Below are 19,722 nucleotides of genomic sequence, written 5' to 3' on the forward strand. Positions count from 1 at the left end.
AGGATGGGCTTGCTGGGTGGGGTGCGGGGGTGGGGGGTAGTTATGAGATGCACAGGCGGCACTCTATGTCCCTTGTCCAAGGATAAAGTAAGCACGAGACTCCAAACAGTGTCCGCCCAGATGTGGCAGTCTCTAAACAACCATGGACACAGACAAGGGTGAGACAACACAGGTAGGTCTGTGGACATATTGAGGACAGGGGTGTGACCACCCTCAGCATCTGTCTTAGTTTCCTATCTTGTTGCTATGATAAAACACTCTGACAAAAGCAACCTGATAGATGAAGGGCTTGTTTCGTTCACAGTTCAAGGTTCAGTCCACTGAGGTGGGGGGTGGCGGGGGCGGGGGAGGGGGAGTCCAGGCCGCAGGAACTGGAAAACAGCCCTCTTGGAGAGCAAGGACTGCATGCACCCACCTGCTGAGCTTGCTTTCACACTTAAAAAGGCCCCTGCCCCTGAAATGGTCCAACCTACAATTAAGATGAGTCTTCCCTTATCAATTAACATAATTAAAATAATCCTACACACACACACACACACACACACACTCTGCTCGCGCAGAGGCTCATCTCCCAGGAGATTCCATGTTCTTTCAATTTGACACTCAAGTCATCACAGTAGCCACAGAGAACTGCCCCCCCCCCACTCCAACCAAAGGACTTAAAAATCACTGACAGACTAGCCACAGAGATGTCCATCTGGGGCTGTCCTCACATGTGTGCATAGAGGAAGTAGTGTGCCCCCCCCACGCTTTTCTGCCCAGCATCCCCTGAAATGTAATCCCTGTGTTGCCTGGAGCATGTGAGAAACAGACTCAGGACCAGGTCAGACCGGCTGCATGCATCTCAGAAGGCCCTGAGCTGTTGGAGCGTGTAGCAACTCAGAAGGCACTGTGACAGGGCACAGTCCACACTAGCTCTGCAAGCAAGGACACACCTAGGAGGACTGGCTGCCATACTTTGCCTTGAAAATGATATCCACATACTTATTTGCCTGCAGGTGGGAGGCTATGCCAAGCCCCCAGCCGGGACCTCTGACTGCTCAGAGAGGACTGTTTCTTTTCTCCATGCAGAGGCGGGGTAGGGAGACGCGTGGAAAGATGGCCCTCACCCTCCGCAGGTGCTCATCCCTCTTCCCTGGGGCTCCCAAAAGGGACTTTCCTGAAAAAGGTGGGAAGCACTGCTGTGAACCGTAAGACATGGAGAAACCATGAGCTGCTTTTGAGACTGTTACTATCCTGACCTGCAAAGTGACAGGTCCAGTTAGGGACATAAACAGTCTGTGTCTGTGGCCCACACCTGTAGAAAGGGTAAGGGGCCAGCAGGGTAGAATAAGGGCTCTCAAGTCTGTCTTAGTTAGGGTTTTATTGCTATAAAGAGACACCATGACCCAGGCAACTCTTACAAAGGGAAACATTTCCTTGGGGATGGCTTACAGTTTCAGAGGCTTAATCCATTATCATCATGGCGGGAAGCATGGTGGTGTGCAGGCATGGTGCTGGAAAAAAAGCTGAGAGTTCTGCATCTTGATCCACAGGCAGCAGAAGACTGTGAACCACAGTGGGTGTAGCCTGAGCATATGAGACCTCAAAGCCTGTCCCTATAGTGACACTTCCTCCAACAAGGCCACACTTCCTCCAACAAGGCCACACCTACTCCAACAAAGCCACACCTACTCCAACAAGACCACATCTCCTAATAGTGCCACTCCACTCCCTATAGGCCAAGCATTCAAACACATGAGTCTATGGGGGCCATACCTATTCAAACCACTACAGGGTCTGGACCTTGGGAAGGTTGGAGTCAGCTAATTTCATTTTACATATCTGTTCCTTAGAGACTTTTCTCTGAGTCTGCTAAATGCTGGAAACATGAGTTTGACCTCCAAGCCCAGGACTGGTCTGTAAGTCCTGGGGTACAGTTTTAGAGAGAACCATGCTATTTTGCATGTATAGTTATGTGGTAACATGACAACACAGCATCCAACCAAGTAAAGTGCACAAAGGATGCATATTCAGACACTGGCACTGGGACTCAGCACTCAGCGCTCACTGAGAGAACCCACAAATACACACCCTGCAAGAACAGGGCAGCTCTCTGGGAGCTACTGTGATGTCATTCTCCATACTTTTCTGATGTCTCAGTCACCCATTGTATAAAATCCCTGAAATGCCTGGAATCAAAAATGGCTAGCATTTAGGATTTGGAAGAATTTGAGAATATTTGCACCCATATAATAAATTCTTTGAAGCATGAAACCCAAGTCAAAACATGAAATTCATTTACTTCTTATATATATATACAGCCTGCAGAAATTTTTAAAGATTTATTTTCTTTTCAATTATGTATATATGTGTGCTTGTGTATACATGTATGTGTGCCTGCATATATGCATGCATGTGTATGTGTGTGTGTGTGTGTGTGTGTGTGTGTGTGTGCACATGAGGGCAATGCCTAAGGATGCCAGAGACATCTGATCCCCTGGAAGCTAAAGTTAAGCAGTGGTTTGAGCCAACCCATATGTGTGTGCGCTGGGAATGGATTTTGGATCCTCTGAATGTACAGTATGTACACTTAACCACTGCGCCATTTCCCCAGGCCCTGCAGCAATTTTGTGTGATTCTGTCAGCCTGCCCGCTTTTTTGACTGCAATCTCACATGAAGTCAGGTGTGGCATTTTCTGTGTGGAATCCTGTTGGCCCTTAACTGACCTAACCTAATGTCAGATTTCAGATTTGGGGATCAAGGGTGATCAGCTTACTTTGGCCATGGTATAAGGCGGGGAAAGAGGGCACTGTTACAGTATCTTAAGATTCCAAAGACTTCTACCTCAGAATTGTTTCTTTAAATCCAGAATGGCATTAGCATTCCAGCCCACATTCTGCTCCTCAGCTGTTAGAAAGAGGCACACCCTACAGCTGCGTTTCTAACCCACATCTGTAGGACAGAAAACTCTTGGAAGCTATTTTAACTGCAGTCTTTGTACAATAAACAATAATTTGCTAAAATTCACACTGGCTGTAATTGCTTTCAGAATGTGTTTGTGCATGTACGTGAACATGTACACGTACACACACACACACTCATCCATTGGTCATTTAATCTTCATTTACTTTAACAGCAATGAAACAATTGTTCTAATAACTTTAAAGACAAGTTAACCCTTATTAATGCTTCCCAACTAACTACCTTAGAAAATCTTGACTTGATCGTTTTTTTGGAAGCACTACTGTCTGTGGGAAAACACATATAAAACCATTTAGCATTTAGTTTATGAAAAAGTGCTTTCTCTGGAAAGATGGGTGGTAAATGCTTGCCGTCAAAGCATGGGCATCTGACTTTGGATCCTAGTACCCATACTGGGCAGGTTGTGTTAAACAGGTAACACACACCAGCTACCTATCTCATAAGCATCTATAAAACAGTAAATGTATGTTCAGACCCAGTGCTGGGAAGGTATAGACAGGAGTCATAACTTAGTATTGGGCTTGTCGGCCGGCCAAGCTAGACATGAGCTCCAGGCCAATGAGATACTCTATCTCAAAAAATAAGGTGGAGAGTGATGAAGACACCCAACACTGACCACTAGTACACACACACACACACACACACACACACACACACACACACACGTATACACAAAAGCTCTATTGGTTTGGATTCTTCCCAGAAATAAGACATCTCAGGAAGATACTAGAAGACTTCAGTACACCTTGAGTTGAGTTATGGATATGACTAGCCACAGCTCAAAGAAGAAACTACCCAGAAGCCACCATCCTCAAGGACAATCAGTCAGTAATATGTGATCCCAGGAGAAGCCCAAGCTACTCCCAAGTAGCAGGGGACACTGTTGACAGTCCCACAACACACAGACCTCTATGCAGGTTGAAAGGCCACCCATTTGGTTGGATTCTAGTCTGAATTTTGGAAGAACCAAGGTGATCTCATGACAGATATTGGATTTTACATCAAGTTTTCAATTGACTCTGATTGCCTCCATTTTGCTCATAAAATCACTAAGGCACTGAGAGAAAGAGAAAGATAAACAAGATTAGTTTCATCTATATGCAAAATCAAAGTATATAAGCAAGAAAAAAGATAAGGAAGACCAAAGAGAGGCTGGAGAGATGGTTAAGAGGAGTTACATCCCAGGTCTTACAGAGGACCTGGGTTCAGTTCCCAGCTCCCATATCAGGTGATTGACAACCACCTGTCACTCCAGCTCTAGGTGCTCCCACTCTCTCACCCTCTCACCCTCTCACCCTCTCTCTTTCTCTCTCTCCCCTCTCCCCTCTCCCCTCTCTCTCAATCTCTCTCCTCTCCTTTCCTTTCCCCTTCCCCCTTCCCCCTTCCCCGCTCTCACTCTCTCATATACACACATACACACATGCAAATAAATAAAAATGAGCAAATCAATTTTTGTTTTAAAGACTAAGTATTTAGAAAACAAACCCATACGTGATTAACAGTGGGCCAAGAAGGTTCTAGAGAAGGAGTCAGAACCAGGGCTTAGGTTAGGACAGTGGCTCTCAATCTTCCTAATGCTTCGACCCTTCCATATAGTTTCTTGTGTGACCCCCAACCAACCATAAGATTGTTTTGGTGGCTACTTCATAACCACAATTTTGCTACTGTTACAAACGGTAATGTAAGTATCTGTGTGTTCTGATAGTCTCAGGCAATCCCTGTGAAAGGGTCTGGACCCACAGGTTGAGAACGGCTGGGTTGGAGGCAGGGCAGAATGGTACACATATTAAGAAAAGATGGCTTAGGGTAGGGAGGTGGCTCAGTAGGCAAGAGCACATGCCATGTGAGCCTGGGGATACCTGGGGCTCGCCAGCCATCTAGCCCAGTCGAATCAAACAGCTGAAGCTATCTCCAGGTTTAGTGAGACGCCCGGCCTCGTGGGAATAAGGCAGAAAGCAATAGAGGAGAATGCCCTATGTCCTGCTCTGGCCTCAGCGTGCTATGTGGTCAGGCATGCTCCACACACCTAGCAGAAGATATGGCGTTGAGTGGGAGGCATTCCAAGCCTGACCAAAGTCAGCAAACACCCCCCACCACAGCAAAGGCTCTGCTCCCGGTGGCCAAACACTGACCCAAGCCACAGTCAATTCCCATGAACTCGGCCCACACAGCATGACCCTCTCATTAATCACAGCCAGGAGCAGGTTCAATGAGTTAAGTCACAACAGAAAGGAAAGCTACAGCGGAGAGGTGTGACCAAGGGCCAGCTGCACCTGCCTCCAGGAGACTGCTGCCACCCCTCCTTCCGGAAGCAGCCAGTGACATTCTTGAACATGACAGAAACAGATGAAATGGGGGGACAGGGGATAACCCCAAGCAAAGAGAAGCCTTCCTTCCTCCGGTAAGCAGCACCTGCCCCTCCCATGGCCACACAAAGCCACGGAGTGCTGGTGTTAAGTGGTCACGTAAGGAGGCTCTGGGTGATGTTAACTTGCCTTCCATCCACCACCAGCTAAATCCCACTTTAATTGGCTTGCCTCTTAATTGAAATAAGGGATTCACCAAAGAGGGCCAAGGAGCCCCTACCTTCAGGAGCGTAAGCTCCCCATAAGACCTGCCTGTTTGCTTTGCTATTCAATATTCAAGGATGGATCTGTAGGACTTAAGTGATGGTTTCCCCTTGGGATATGAGTAGAAAAATGAAGCCCTTCCCACATGGGAAATGTGGCTCTCGCCAGCCCAGCCACAGACACCATTAGACTCTTCCAAAGCAACATTAAGGTATGTCCTTCATAGATTTAGACAGGAGTGATAGTGTTTCTATTCAATCATCGACTGGGAGACAAAAATCACAGGGCACCAACTTCAGCAGAAGAAGTGCTGTGCATTAAATCACTTCTGAAACTCCCTGAAGAGCGAGGCTCTGAGGTTTGGGTTCGCAGGACAATTAAGTAACTATGAAAGAGAACCTGGTGCCATTTGATCAAACAATGCGTTAATCCTAACACGCACTGTGTGTTCCTTTATCCACTCTCCGGGAATGTTGACTTTTTCAGGTAATTTTGATTTCTCCTTCCCCGGGAACAGACACACAGGTGCAGAGGAGGAGCCCCAGCATGTATCAGTGGAAGACAATGGAAACGCGGCTGCCTGGGAAGGCTCTGATAAGGGCTCAGCTCCGCGAAGCAAAGAGAAAAACCCCAGGTGGCTTTGGTGAAGGGGGTGCTTACTCTTCAAAGTTCAGCACCTGTGCAAGGCATTCTCTGAAAACATCCTACATTCCATATGTACTCCAAACTCATGAAGACACCCCAAATTCACTGAGCCTGCTGCTGAGAGCAGCGCTAAGGTGTAGGATACTTAAGACTAGAGATCACTAAGCAATTAGCAGCACATCCAGGCCCTCAGGGGAGGTTTCTGAGAGTGAGTTTTCTAAGCTCTTTAGAAGTATTTATATACACCTGGCACGCCATTAATCATTCTCATCTGTTCATTAAAGCTGTCTCCCTCAGGACCTCAGCTGGTCAGTTCTTTCTCAGCTTGGTTCTTTTTTATCTATATACCCAAAGAGTGGCCTGTTTCTTTTTTAAGACATATTTCATCATTAAAATACTTCATCAGTTTGCATGGGCGTGTATGCCACCAATTATTAAAGACACAGAGAGGACAGTCCTGGGAGGGTCGCTGTGGGTGGCTAAATGGGTCGTGAAAAAGCACAGTGTGGTGTGTGGTGTGTGCGTGGGGGGGGGGGGTGCTTTCATTGATGAGAGACTCCAGAGCCACAGACCACCTGTGACAATGCCTCTTGTCATCTCCTGTCCCCTACCAGAAAAAAAAAAAAAGAGTGCAATTTGAATTTACACTGTGGCCTAGTTGATCTAAAAATCAGAGTGAAAGTAGACACTCGGACACTGAAACAAAGAAAAGTCATCTGTATGACACGTCATGTCGTTAGGTCCAGTACCATACCTCTGCCCGTGACTCTCCCACGACCGCATTCGGGCTTCCATTGGCTCCTCGGTCCATCCACCCCAGCACGGCCGGCAGGGAGACTCCGAGGAGGGCAAGATGGGGCCAGAAGCCTGGTTTCATTTTGTCCAGTCTGTTGAGAAAACAATGAAAGCTCAGCGTGGAAAGCAGTGGGATGTCACAGCAAGTCACAGCAAGTCACAGGGTGTTCATGTTGCTCACACAGAATCAGGTCGACCTAAGGGGCTGGGCAGATGGTTTGTCTGAGACCTGAGCTGGAGCCCCAGACCCACGGGAAAAGCCGGAAGCAGCAGTTTGTATCTCTAATCCCAGCACTGGGGTGGTGGAGACAGACAAATCCCAGAGACTCACTGGCCTGTCAGCACGGCCTAACTGGTCAGCCATGGCCCAGTGACAAAAACTCTTTCTCTCAAAAAAAAAAAAAAAGCAAGATGGCTGACTGATGAGGAACCACACCCAAAGTTGAATTCTAGCTTCCATACACACATGCAACCACACACATATACACCCATGCACTCGCATAAAGAATCAGATTAGTCTAAATATAAATATAGCACATTGTACAAACCCTTCTGTTTTACTTGAGAGAAATGATAGCATTACTTCTAGGACCATTTTAGTGCCTCTAGAGTGGGGGCTGTATTACAGTCCTCACAGGAGTACGCTGAGAACTGAAAGCTGGTACCAAGCACACAGTCCAACTCTGAAAACAAAAGCTACTAGATAGTGTCCCACTTAAAATGCCACCAACCACCGCCTCTTTAAGGACAAGCAGGGTGAAGTCAGCTGAGTCACATCTGTTAGGCACATCTCTGCCCCAGTTTCCTGAGGAAGCATCTGGGGCTGAGCTTAGAAAGGTTGGAAATGCTGCAGAGGGCCTGGAGAGGTGACCGAGCAAGTGAGGACACTCAGTGACTTGCAAGTGATGATTGCTGAGCTTGACTGCCTAAGTTTAAGCCCCCCAAAGCTGACACCCTTCTGCAAGGTGTCTCACAATGGCAAACAGAAACCACACACACACACATTCATGCACTAAACAAATAAACATGTTTAAAGAAATGTTGATAATAACTGGGCAGTGGTGGCACATGCCTTTAATCCTAGCACTTGGGAAGCAGAGGCAGGTGGATTTCTGAGTTCAAGGCCAGCCTGGTCTACAGAATGAGTTCCAGGACAGTCAGGGCTACACAGAGAAACCCTGTCTCAGAAAACACAAAACACAAAACAAAACAAAAACCAAAACAAAATAAACAACAACAAAAAAAGAAACGTTGATAAGGAATGTATGTAGTAAAGTATGTAGCGACATCTCTACATCTCACACATTGGTTTACAAAATGATGAACTTCCAAATAGCATCATAAGGTCTGGTATTTTGGGTATTGCAGCAGAATCTAAGCAGCTGATGCCAGTGAAGTCCCAATAACCTGGAAGTTGTTTCCCAAGACTCACTTGGTCCTCAAGTCCTAGACTAGAACAAAGGGGTGATTCAAGGTGACCAGAGACTAAGACCTGCAGGGAGGGACGCGGACACTCAGGTATGAGCAGTCCTCAGGAAACCTCGTGTGCTGATGCGCCATGCTGATGGAGGGAGGACAGACTGCTCTGAGTAGCTGCAACTTTAATTTTTTTAAAATATAAGAGTGTGTGTGTGTGTGTGTGTGTGTGTGTGTGTGTGTGTGTGAGTTTGTGGGGAGGTATGTTGGGGTGTGTTGTGGTGGGGGGTGTATGCTGGCATATGTGTTGGGGGTCAGGGGACAGCTTATAGAAGTCAGTTCTGTCCCTCTATCATGTGGATCCTGGGGATCAATTGCAGGTCACCAGGCTTGGTGGCAGGCACCTTTACCTGCAGAGCCATCTCTCTGGCCCACCTGTTTACTTTGTAAGTGTTCGCTGCGAGTGTATGTAAGCCATCAACTTGATGGTATTTCCTTGCAGGTTCTCCATGCCACATCTTGGCCTGGCCCACAGAGATAGAAACACGTAGGCCTCTTCAGAGGCCAGCATCCCAGATGACCTGGCCTAGAGACTAGATCACAGCTGGATTGATTCATACCTTGTAGCTTGAGGGGTCCTGCCCCTATACTCAAGTAACAGCCTTAGATGACAACTTCTCTGGATATCAGCCTTTCTAATGTGGGCTGCATCCTCCAAGGGGCTTAGGTAGTTGTGTTTCCTCTTGAAGGGGGGGGAAGAGTTGTAAAAAAATTGGGCAATGGTAGAATGTCATAAATAGTAAAATATAGAACCAATGGTTAATTAAAGATCAAATGCACAATAAATCCAAGGGGTCTCTGGCCATGCTTACCATGTAATGACCACCTCATGGCAGCCTTGGCTCTGAGCATATGAAACTTTGCACCACACTATCCGACACACTGTCACCAAATAGTGCCTGCAACACCTTGGCTCAGATCCAAGAGGACTGCAAGCTCCAAACCACAGTGTTCCACTGAGCATACAAAGTTTTTCTGCTCTTATGGAAACATAATGGTTTGATTACAGAAGACAGAGTCTCTTAATATTTTCCTACTGTCATTCCTCAGCATGTAAGTATCAAATGAGTATATGTATTTGGATGGTATTGTGTAAGAAATGTTTGATTTTTAAAATTGCTATTTGAGTTGCTGGCTGGGATTTCATAAAACTTGTTAAAAGAATTTTGGCTCGGGAGCAGGACAGAATTTCCAACTGTTTCCTGAAATGGTCCTAAGCGCCCTTCTGCCATTTTGTATTATGTATTTATGTGGCATAGTGTTCAATACTGACAATTATAAAATCAAAATATTAATCAGCTCTGGAAAACGCCAAAGATGCTCTTCCTCCTGCAGTATCAAATATATGCCAAAACTTAATTCCTCATGCACATCCGTCTCACGGGTATGCAAATTTACTTTCATCTTTAACAAATAGTAAAAGTGCATGCATACTAAAGAATTGTTTTAAAATAAATTTCTCAGGGGCTGGAGACATGGCTCCGTGGTTAAAAGCATGCATGGCTTTTGCAGAGATCTGTGTTTGATATTCCTGGTAGCTCACTCTTAACTACCTGTAACTCAGGCTCCAGGGGGATCTGGTGTCTCAGGACTAAGGTGTGGTGGGAGGTAACTGCTCTCTAGAATACAAATACTTTAAAATAATACTTAAATCTTTCAGAGTAAAAGTCCTTAAGACTTACTGTCAGTAAATATCTGATCTATATATCTAATTTATGTAAGAGCTGAAAAAGGATCCCGAGTACAAACAGTTGAAGAATCTCTGACCTAGACAAGGGCTGTCGCTCAGTCATCAGTGACCACAGCCACCAAACAAAGCCACTTGGGCTATACACTGGGTTTCTCCGCCTGCATCCCCATGTGTGAGACAGATGCCTACTAGGAAGAAAAGGCAGAGTAAAGTATGGGACACCGCACACTGGCTTATAAAATGACAAGGTCGCCCCAGATAGCTATCTCGTAGAGAAGGTTTCCTAAAGACCCCAATTTCTCTGATTCTTTCTTCAACCATTTATTATTTATTTATTTATTATTTTTGACATCCATTGATTCAAAGCTGAGCTGAGGGAAGCAGTCCAGGTGGCCAGTGACTATTGTCACGGGGTCACCAGCTCTGTGCCTGATGTGCATTTTGCATAGTGTGGCTTTACCTGCTCTTTGTGTGAGGTCTGTGATAGGAGCCAGCAGCTCACTGCCTGGTTGGACAGAGGATGGGCAGAGCCCAGAGGCCCAGGAAGGTGGACAGAGAAGAATCCCCTCATGCAGGGCTGGAAAAGACTATTTCCCACAATGCAACCGCTCTGTTTTGTTTTTAAAAAATAAATAGGGCAGCTTCATATCCTCCATGAAATATCCTCTTTTGAACCTGGAGCTGTGTTCCAGAGACTGCAGATGGCAGCTCTTGGACTTTTGCATATTTTAAGGGCTAACTTTAGTAATTTGAGTTAGAATGAGAAAAGATGATGCTTTCTATTCTTTTTTAAATTTGCTGATAACTTAGTCCACTAACAAATAATGCTTAAAGGTCTGCTTACTTCCTTGGTCATGCCTCCTTGCCCAGACCCACTAAAAATATAAAGATAATCAAAATTCACCCTACTTAATGTACAGCTGTCAACTCCCGGAATTATGAAATATGCAAGCCACAAAATCTAACGCTTTACTTTCAATTTGCCTAGTAATCTAAGACCAATTATGTCTGGTGTTTTATTATTAATGGATAGTATCAAAATAAAATCCATTCATTTCAATTATTGTCTTGGCAAGCACCGTGTAGCTTCATTTAAGAAGCAGGCCCAGAGGATGAGCATTAAGCCGTCTGGATTCTGAGAGGTGTGTCAGGATATTCTGACCCCCGCTCCAGCCTTGGTAGCTAGAGCTGGTACCAGTCTTTATCTAGTTTGCATTGAGATTCCCTATTAAGACCTTATTTGAAGACAGGGAGACACATGAGCCAGACCAACCGCTTAGATAAGCCTACACAGCTTCTTTATAAAATGCAGCTCCGTTTGGCCACCACTAGCTGATTTCATTTACACCGTGGATATGCCTTGGATGTCATTTTATTCACCGGATGATTGACAATTCATTACATCTGGAGCAGCAACAGCCTAAAAATTTTCAACTTGAGTTTTATGACAATTCAGTCAATAAAAAGAAGAATTAATATTGGGTCTAAATCAATCTTGATGATCTGTCTAATAACCAAATAGAGACTCTCTATTTGGTTAACACTTACATAGCAATTACTATGTGTCAGATACTATTCAATCTGCTTTGCAGGCAAGCCTCATCTCCATGCAGACGGCAGTGACTATCCTCCTTCCCCATCTGATGACAAGAGGAGGCAGGGTCACAGGGAGGGTAAGTACCCTGCCAAAGTGACGTGGCATGTAAATCAGCAGGTGGGTGGTTCTGTTATGTCCGGTCCGTCAATACCTCCTCACCTTTGCCAATATGTAATCTTGGTAGGCAATTCATTTTCATATGACCCAGTCGCTCTACACAAGGCAAACTAGAAGGGAGGCCCTGTACCTGGAGTCCCTTCTTGCCCCTGAAAAAATACCCAGAGCCAGCCTTCTTTGCTTGTCAAGGCTCTGGCCAAGGCCGAGGCTCTGATTCAGACCAAGGGGAAAGAGGCAAGCTGTTACCCCTTCTGTACCTGCTCCCAGAGTGGGTGCAACTTGGCACACTCTCCAAGAGAAATCACATGGATTTCTAGGAGGTAAGGATGCTCCTCCATCTCCAGGGGGCACAAGTCACTTTGAGGAACTCAATCTGTTACTGAATTCATTAAAGCTCCAATTTAAATCACCTCGCTGGCCTTTAATAAGAATTCCTCCATCACAGGGCTGGGGATGAGCTCTTCATAAGGTTGCAGATTCTGACCACCAACCTAGGCCTCATTCAGAGATTATGTTTCATTCATTGTATGTTTCATTGATTCCTGGCCAGATCCCAAGCACTGGTTACATCTCCACCAGGATGGAGTCCCTCAGGCCTCCTATAAGGAGCTGAGACAGTCTCATCTTCCAAACAACTCAGGGCATCATCACTTGGCAGGATACGCATCTTAGTTTGAAGAGAGGCACTTCATCTTTTTCTTTGGTCCCCATCTGGTCCTCAACACTCTTTCACAACCAGGAGAGCAAGGTGCTGCCATCCTACCTCCTGTAGACTTAGTAAGTCATTGAAGGTTTGGAACCAGCCACTGATTGACCTAGACTCTAACCCAGCATCTCACTTCCTGGATGCCTGTCTTCCTTCTTACCCTCAGATTTGTATCCTCTTCCAGATCCTGTTTGTGCTTGTCACTGTTGTAGCCTCTCTGTGCAAACCTCAGGACTGGTGCTATAAAAGAGGCTTGTGTCTGTGCTCCCTTTCTGTGCTTAAAATTATAGTTATGACAAGTTAGCGTGATGCAACGTTCCAAATGCCAAGTTGCTTTTTGAAGAAAGTTGAAAAGCCATTGCTAAAACTGTAAGTTATTAGGGAAAGACTAAACCTAATATGAATTTATCAAAAACAAACAAACAAAAAAAAGGTCTGCTCCAACCCAGAGACCAGAAACCAACATGTAAACTGTGCAGGATCAGTGGCCAGAGCCTTACGAAGGTGATGCACTTAAGGCAAGCCTTGTCTATTCCTGTAACCAAACCTTTCAGGATGGCTGGGAACGCGAGCCACTGGGTGCACTGCTCATCAGCTTTCTCTTTCTCTCTTGACCTCTTTTCCAGAACATGAGAACATTACCAGGCCAGTCGCTATGGATTAGTCACACACAAATGGCTTAGAAATTATAGAGATGACTCGGTGGAACCTCTAAGCCAGCCATCAGGTCTGAGACCCTGGAGGCACCTGCATTTCCAAACATCTGCTTGGCACTTGAATCGGACTATATTTTACACCATGCCCTGTTGACAGTAATCAAATGGGGCACCCCAGAGCCCTGTCATCCTCTTCAGTGTATCCACCTGATGTTGGGGGGAGAGGGAACACACCAAGCTCAACCTGAAACCAGTGTCTACATCGTAATTTCTGCTGAAAGGTTTAAACTCTAGTTTTGATTTGTGTGTGTTTTAGGAAAGAGAAAAAGCATGTTGAATTTCCCCCAAATAGCCCTTAAAATTGCAACCTGGAGAAGATAAGCATATATCAAGCTAACTGCAGCACAATGTAATTAAGTGGAATTGCATTTTCTATGTTTTTATTACATTTATTTGTGTGTATGTGTGTGCACACACACACACACACACACACATGTACATGTGTGTTTAAAAGTGAGAGAACAGCTGGCAGAAGTCTGTCCCCTCCTTTCACATGTGTGTCTTGGGGCTCAAACTCAAGCCTGACAGCGTGTGCCTTTACCCAGAGCCATCTCACCAGCCCTAAGTTGAATTTTTTTTATTGATTATGAACTCTATATTTCCCAACAATCGATGAATTGAATACCTAAATAATTCCACGTGCCATGTGTCAATTGATAATATTCATCTTGGAACTGAAGTTTTACACATTCACCTACGGCTTCTACCACCCTTATCTGTCCACCCTTCAGATAACCCCTCCTAAATATGTCCTTTAAACTGTGGTCTTCCCGTTATAGCTGATGTCCCATGTTTTAGTGTTATTCAGTAAGAGGCAAAACACTTCAAGAGAGATGCTCTCTTGAAATACCTAGTTTCATTATGTTTGGAAAAAATAGCAACTACACATAAGCAAGAAGGGGGGGGGCTTGCAGAGAAAAGATACCTCCAGAGATAGGGCAGACACTTAGGACAGGTTTGTCAGATCTTAACCATGCAATACCAGTGTCAAACAGAAGATTACCACATGAGGTCACAGTAAATACACAGGTCCTCCAAGTCCAAAGCTGAGTGACCCAGTCATCTAGTCCCTCCTTCACTCACCTGCTGGGCAGACAGGGGAATCAAAGTCACAACATTGCCCAGGTCAGCAAGCTTGTCTCTCTCTGAGAAAGGATTGAGGGTAGGGAGAGCCTTTGTGCAATTAACACAACTTGGTGACCTCAAATTCTAAGAGGAAAAATAAAAGCCACTGGGATTTCATAATTAGGAATGTTAATACATCATATGCAATGGACCCTTTCCTTGGATGACCTTTGGTTTAGGCTGAAGTCTTTCTTGGAAGAGGGAAGGTGTTGAGTCGCACGATGGGAGGAAGAGAGGCGGCATTCAGCTGATGGTAGCAGAATGACCTGGGCCTGAGGTCCCCCCACACAACTGAAACAGGAAGTCACCAGGTTCTGCAAGGCCTAGGGGTTCAAGAGTTTGCTGGAGAGGTGCTGTGGCTATGATACCACACAAGTCCTAGTCACTCCCCCACCCGTCTGTTTCCCACACCAATGTCCACACCAGAGCCTATCCCAGAGTCAGAGGGACCGGAACAGACACTGGCCAGTACCCGGGACGAGAACAGACTGTTAAAATTCTCCCTTGCTTCACCAGTGGCTGGTGGGTAGGAATATAACTTGGGGGCTTTCTGGGAAAGTCCCAACGTCTTCTTCATGCCCCCCTTTTCCTCCTTACAAAATGCCAAGGGGTGTTGTTCTCTGTATGCTTTTGCTAGCAATTACCCCATTTCTGTGTAAGGCATATTGGGGAGGGGGCGTAGATCTGGGTACCTCACGGCGGGTGAGGGTACCTAGTACAATTCTTGGAGCTCAAGCTTGCAACAGATTTACTAAGACAACACACCAAAGCACTGGCTCTGTTTTTCACTCATGGAAACCTCGATGGAAGCGACACCTAGAGGGGAGCGGCGGGGAGACTACCGAACCGCAATTCATCAGTGTCGAGAGACGGTTATCTGGAGGGAAGTCCTCTGGCCAGTGCAAGGTGGAGAAGCTCTGGGAGAAAATGTAGACCTGGTTGGGGCCGGGGGAGGAGGGACGGCGGGTGGTGTGAGGGAACAATCCCAGAGAACTCTGAGCTGACCAAAGGGCAGCATAGATGCTCGCCAAATTCCGGGCACCACGAGCTCTACCGATCGCTGCCAGTCAGTTTCTTCCCTTGCAAGAGTTTCAGGACAGGAAGTCCTCAGGTGGCAGGCATAGGGGAAGCCAAGTGGGGCATGGCTTTGTCAGCTGTATAGAGTGCTTGAAGCCTCGTGCTGCAGTGGTACCCAAACTCCAGGCGACATGCACCCCAAGAGTAGCGCTCTGCCTGCGTATCCCAGCCCCCTTCTAAAACTTGGGAATGGTCTCTCTTCCTTCGGTAGGGCAAAGAGGGGCCCCGAAGTCAGTCAGCACAGTCGCTCTTAGCACCGATCCCCCTTCCCCAATCTAAATGTCCTCAGGACAAACTGCTCCCTAGAGACTTCCCAATGGGTTACAGCAGCTGCTTACTGGTAACAATTGTGGCCTCGCTGGATGAAAACCACAGGGTCCCCAGAGCACGGCTCTGCCCGGATGCCCTCTTCTTGAGCTCCTTACACTGAGGGCCATGGGATAATGAGGGCCAGGAGAGGCGCAGCTTATCTTTTGGCTGCGACAAGGGGATGTAAGTTTCCCCGCAAAGCAGAGGGGAAGAAGGTGCAGAGGACGCCCGCCCCGCACTTTAGATCCCGCCAAGGGCACGGATCTGAGCCAGGGTCTATCGCTTAGGTTTGGCTGAGGCCATCCGGGGGGGTTCAGAGCCCAAGCGCGGAGCCTGCAGGGTCTCAGTGCGGATCGTGAGCTTCGGGCTCAGCCAGAGCAGTTCTGCGTAGCGCCCCGCGCGCCTATAAGGATCGCTCCATTCCCCCCCCCACCCCCGCCACCGCTGATCCCCGGGTGTCAAACCCTATGTACCCCAGCTTTAGCCCCCACCCCTAGCGCATCCAGGGTGGCCCTGCCGAACCCCGGCCCTGTAGTCCCGTGCCCGTGGCCAGGCGCGCAAACTTGGCTCTCCAGGCGTGGGTAGTGAGGACCAGCGAACGCCCGCACCGGGCCCTGCGGCGAGCTGCGGAGCTGCGGGCGTCGGGACCCCGGCGGAGAGCAGCAGGGAGAGCTGGCGGCGGCGGCACGACTCGGACACCCGCATCTGCTCCGTAGCTGCGACTCGCTTACCTACGGCGGCCGGGGCCGAGGGAAAGACCAGGTGGCCGGACTCGGGTGGGAGGGAGGGAGCGCCCCGTGGCGGCGACAGAGGCGGCGACCCGGACCCCGCGTCCTCGGCTGGGTCGTCTCTGGCTGTCGGCTGGTTCCCCGGCGTGCTAGAGACAGTCCGAGCTCCAGCTCTCTGAGCCTCCGCCGCCCGCCGCTGTGCCACCGCTGCCGCGGCTGCCCTATTTCTGCCGCCGGGACCGGAGCCCGTGACGTCACCCTCCGGGCCCCGCCTGCCCAATCGCCGCCACCTGTGCTCGCCGCCTGCCCGCTTGCGGGTCAGACCCCGCGGCAGGTGTAGAGCAGCCCCGCGCGCACGCAGAGCGCGAGGATTCCCTGTGCCCTGCACCACCCGGGCCGGGCAGCTCTCTTTTCTCCCCGGCTCCCAGGAAGCTCAGCAGGTGACAACCCCCTGCCTCTGTTTTCCTACTCTCCTCTCCTCTAAGCTCTTTTTCGGGCCAGCCTCCCCCCACCCCCCAAGGTTGTGCTTTGCTTAAAGCACAGAATTGTTCTCAATCAGCGGCCATTTCTCCTGAAGCCTTACGGGATCGGTACATTGCACCAAGAGAGATGCCCGTGAAGCAAAATTCTGGGGACACTCCTCCCAGCATTGAGAACCAACTACCTGTGAAAGAACGAAGTTTTCTTTACTCCTGACTATAGACGCTTACAAGATTCCCAGGTGACATTTGCCAAGCCTGACCCAGGCTGGGCTGAGAACGTGTCTTGTTCTTAAAACAAGACATGTTCCTCTCCTGTCCCTTAAAACGGGGGCTCCCTGGCTTTTCCAACTCTCTCCAGCCTCCACAGCTTTTCATATGTGCTCAGTTAAATTGCAAACACCTTTGTCACTTTGACCTAACCTCACACCTGCACAGGCCCTGCCTCCTGCTGTGCTGCTGTGGACCCTCAGTGGCTTTCTGTCCTGCCTATGCCTTTGGGGTCTCTCCTGATTTGCAGGAGGGCGCCATGAGACTTTCCTGAAGATAAGGGTAGTTAAATAGAAAAGAAAGTTTGGAAATAGTAAAGGGCTGGTAGAGTTTGTCCTTTCATTGGACTCCTTGAATACAAGCCTTTGGGCTGCTTCTAGGAGATACCACAGTGAGTGAGCGGACACAGCCTTTCTGGCTAGGATCTAGCAGAGCAATGCAAATCAGACCAGGTTGTAATCACTTCTCAGCTGCAAAAAGCCGAGGTGACTTCCAGATCATAGTTAGGGGTGACTTCACTTCCCCTGTGAGCACCAAGATTTGCACTCATATAAAAAGACAGCTGTATTCTCTGTGCCCTGGGGCTGTGGCCAGAGAGCTGCTCTCTGCTATTTGACCGGGATTTTCTGCCAACGCCATCCATGAATGAATTCCCAAGGCTGGCTGGAGGCTGGATTCTCCGAATAAATCCGGAATCCAGGAGGTGAGGCACAATTTCCACCTTGAGAAAAAGAGTGTCCCTAACAGGTGGCATCGAGCACAGAGGTGATGTCTCACTCCCCCACCCCCTCTGAACTTGTATACCCAGTCTACAGATAAGGCTAAAGCACAGAGCTCGCTTTAGCTGAGGTGGGGAGAAAGGCAGGTTCCTCTTTTCTAAGCACTAAGTCGCTGAGGCAGCCCAGTGGGCAAGATTCCAGGCAGGAGAGTGGTGTGTTTCATTTTTTGTTTTTGGTTGGTTGGTTGGTTTTTGGTTTCTTGTTTTTTTGTTTTTGTTTGTTTGTTTGTTTGTTTGTTTTTGGTGACTAGAGGTCACATATAAGTCAAGGCCTGCAGACTGACCACAAGCAGAAATAGCGATGTTTAATGTTCTGAACAATATTGGGCTTCTTCACGCTTCCCAAGGAAGGAGAAGGAGAATGAAACTGCAGTAAAACAGATGTTCAGATTGCTCCCCAAGAGCTGAAGCTGGCCTCCACGGTGAGCCGTTGTGACCACTGAACGGAAAAACCAAAGTGGGATAAGGAGTCACCTTGGACTAAGAGAAGGTGACACAGGAAGGTTGGAGTTGGACAAGCATCCAAGGGGCAGCTTTGGGTGCCCCCCGCTGACGCCTCTTCCAATTGTTCTGCGCTTTCCCCTTCCGGTGTACCCCCTTGTCTGACCCGCACACCCCAGGTTGGGAACAAAGCTAGATTTCCCACAGAGACTTTCAGGATTTGCTTGCACCTCTGTTTCAGGATTTGCAAGCACACTTCTTCTCCTGAGCTAACTAGGATTCTTGGGGAAGTTTTGTTGCTTTGTTTTTTTTAAGGTAAATTTTGAATTTTGTACAATTCAGTGTGTTTGGGGTGGAAGGGCTCTGAACATAAATTGTATTCGTGCACTAGCTCAGCTATACAGATTCAAAAACATAAACGGAAGTGATTAATATACCTCTACCCTATGGTGTCTAGAAGTTTGAACATCCCTTGTTTTGTTAAGTTTTGAGACTGTGTAGTCCAGGCTAACAGAGACTTTTTTATTTTTATTTTATTTTTATTTTTTACTTTTCCAGTGTTTGTTTGTTTTTATAAAGATTTAATTATTCATATGTGGGGGCTGTTCATGTATGTGCAAGTGCCCAGGGAAGCCAGAAGAGAGCATCAGGTCCCCCTGGGAGCTAGAGTTACAGGTGGTTGTGAGCCACCCCACATGGCCACTAGGAATCAAACTCTGCAAGAACAGTGCAGAGGACCTGGGTTCAATTTCCAGCAACCACATGGTGGCTCACTGTCACCTGTAACTCCAGTTCCAGGAATAAAGCCACTCTTCTGGTCTCCAGGTCCTCCGGAAGAGGGGGGGGGCCCAAGACCACTTTCTATCCAACATGCCTGTGCCTTTATCATACTAGCTATAAGGTCTCCAACTCAGGACATATGGATAACTGAGGTGCCTATTTAGCATATCAAAAATGACACTGGCTGGCAGGCCCTCAGTAAGTGCCTGTTACAGAGTTATCCTGGCTGGCATACCCTGCCCCCTACCCTCAACCTCTCCAGCCTCTGAGCAACACCACCCTTCCCCCAGCTTCTCTTCCATGTATGACACAGCCATTTGGACCACAGGTTCCACTCTCTTCCTCTCTTGTCCCCATTATACCCCAACCCCCCACCCTATACCCCTCCTTCATGAAAGGTTCAGCCTGCTGGTCTGGCTCAGTCTGGACCCTTCCAGATGCCTCTGGCTGTTTTCTCC

At 47.7% G+C, this 19,722-nt stretch overlaps 1 protein-coding gene across 2 annotated transcripts in view; it reads right to left on the bottom strand.

Annotated features, from left to right (window-relative positions):
• Fstl4 (follistatin like 4) overlaps positions 1-7,057 on the bottom strand; it is a 411,964-nt gene extending 404,907 nt beyond the window's left edge. For both annotated transcript variants that reach the window (XM_052197362.1, XM_052197361.1), the window contains exon 1: positions 6,935-7,057. In XM_052197362.1, the coding sequence (XP_052053322.1) occupies positions 6,935-7,057 (123 nt within the window). The remainder of the gene's footprint in view (positions 1-6,934) is intronic.
• Positions 7,058-19,722: the final 12,665 nt, after the last annotated feature.

This window comes from Apodemus sylvaticus, chromosome 10 (genome assembly GCF_947179515.1).
Source record: "Apodemus sylvaticus chromosome 10, mApoSyl1.1, whole genome shotgun sequence".
In the NCBI taxonomy this organism is placed as follows: Eukaryota; Metazoa; Chordata; class Mammalia; order Rodentia; family Muridae; genus Apodemus; species Apodemus sylvaticus.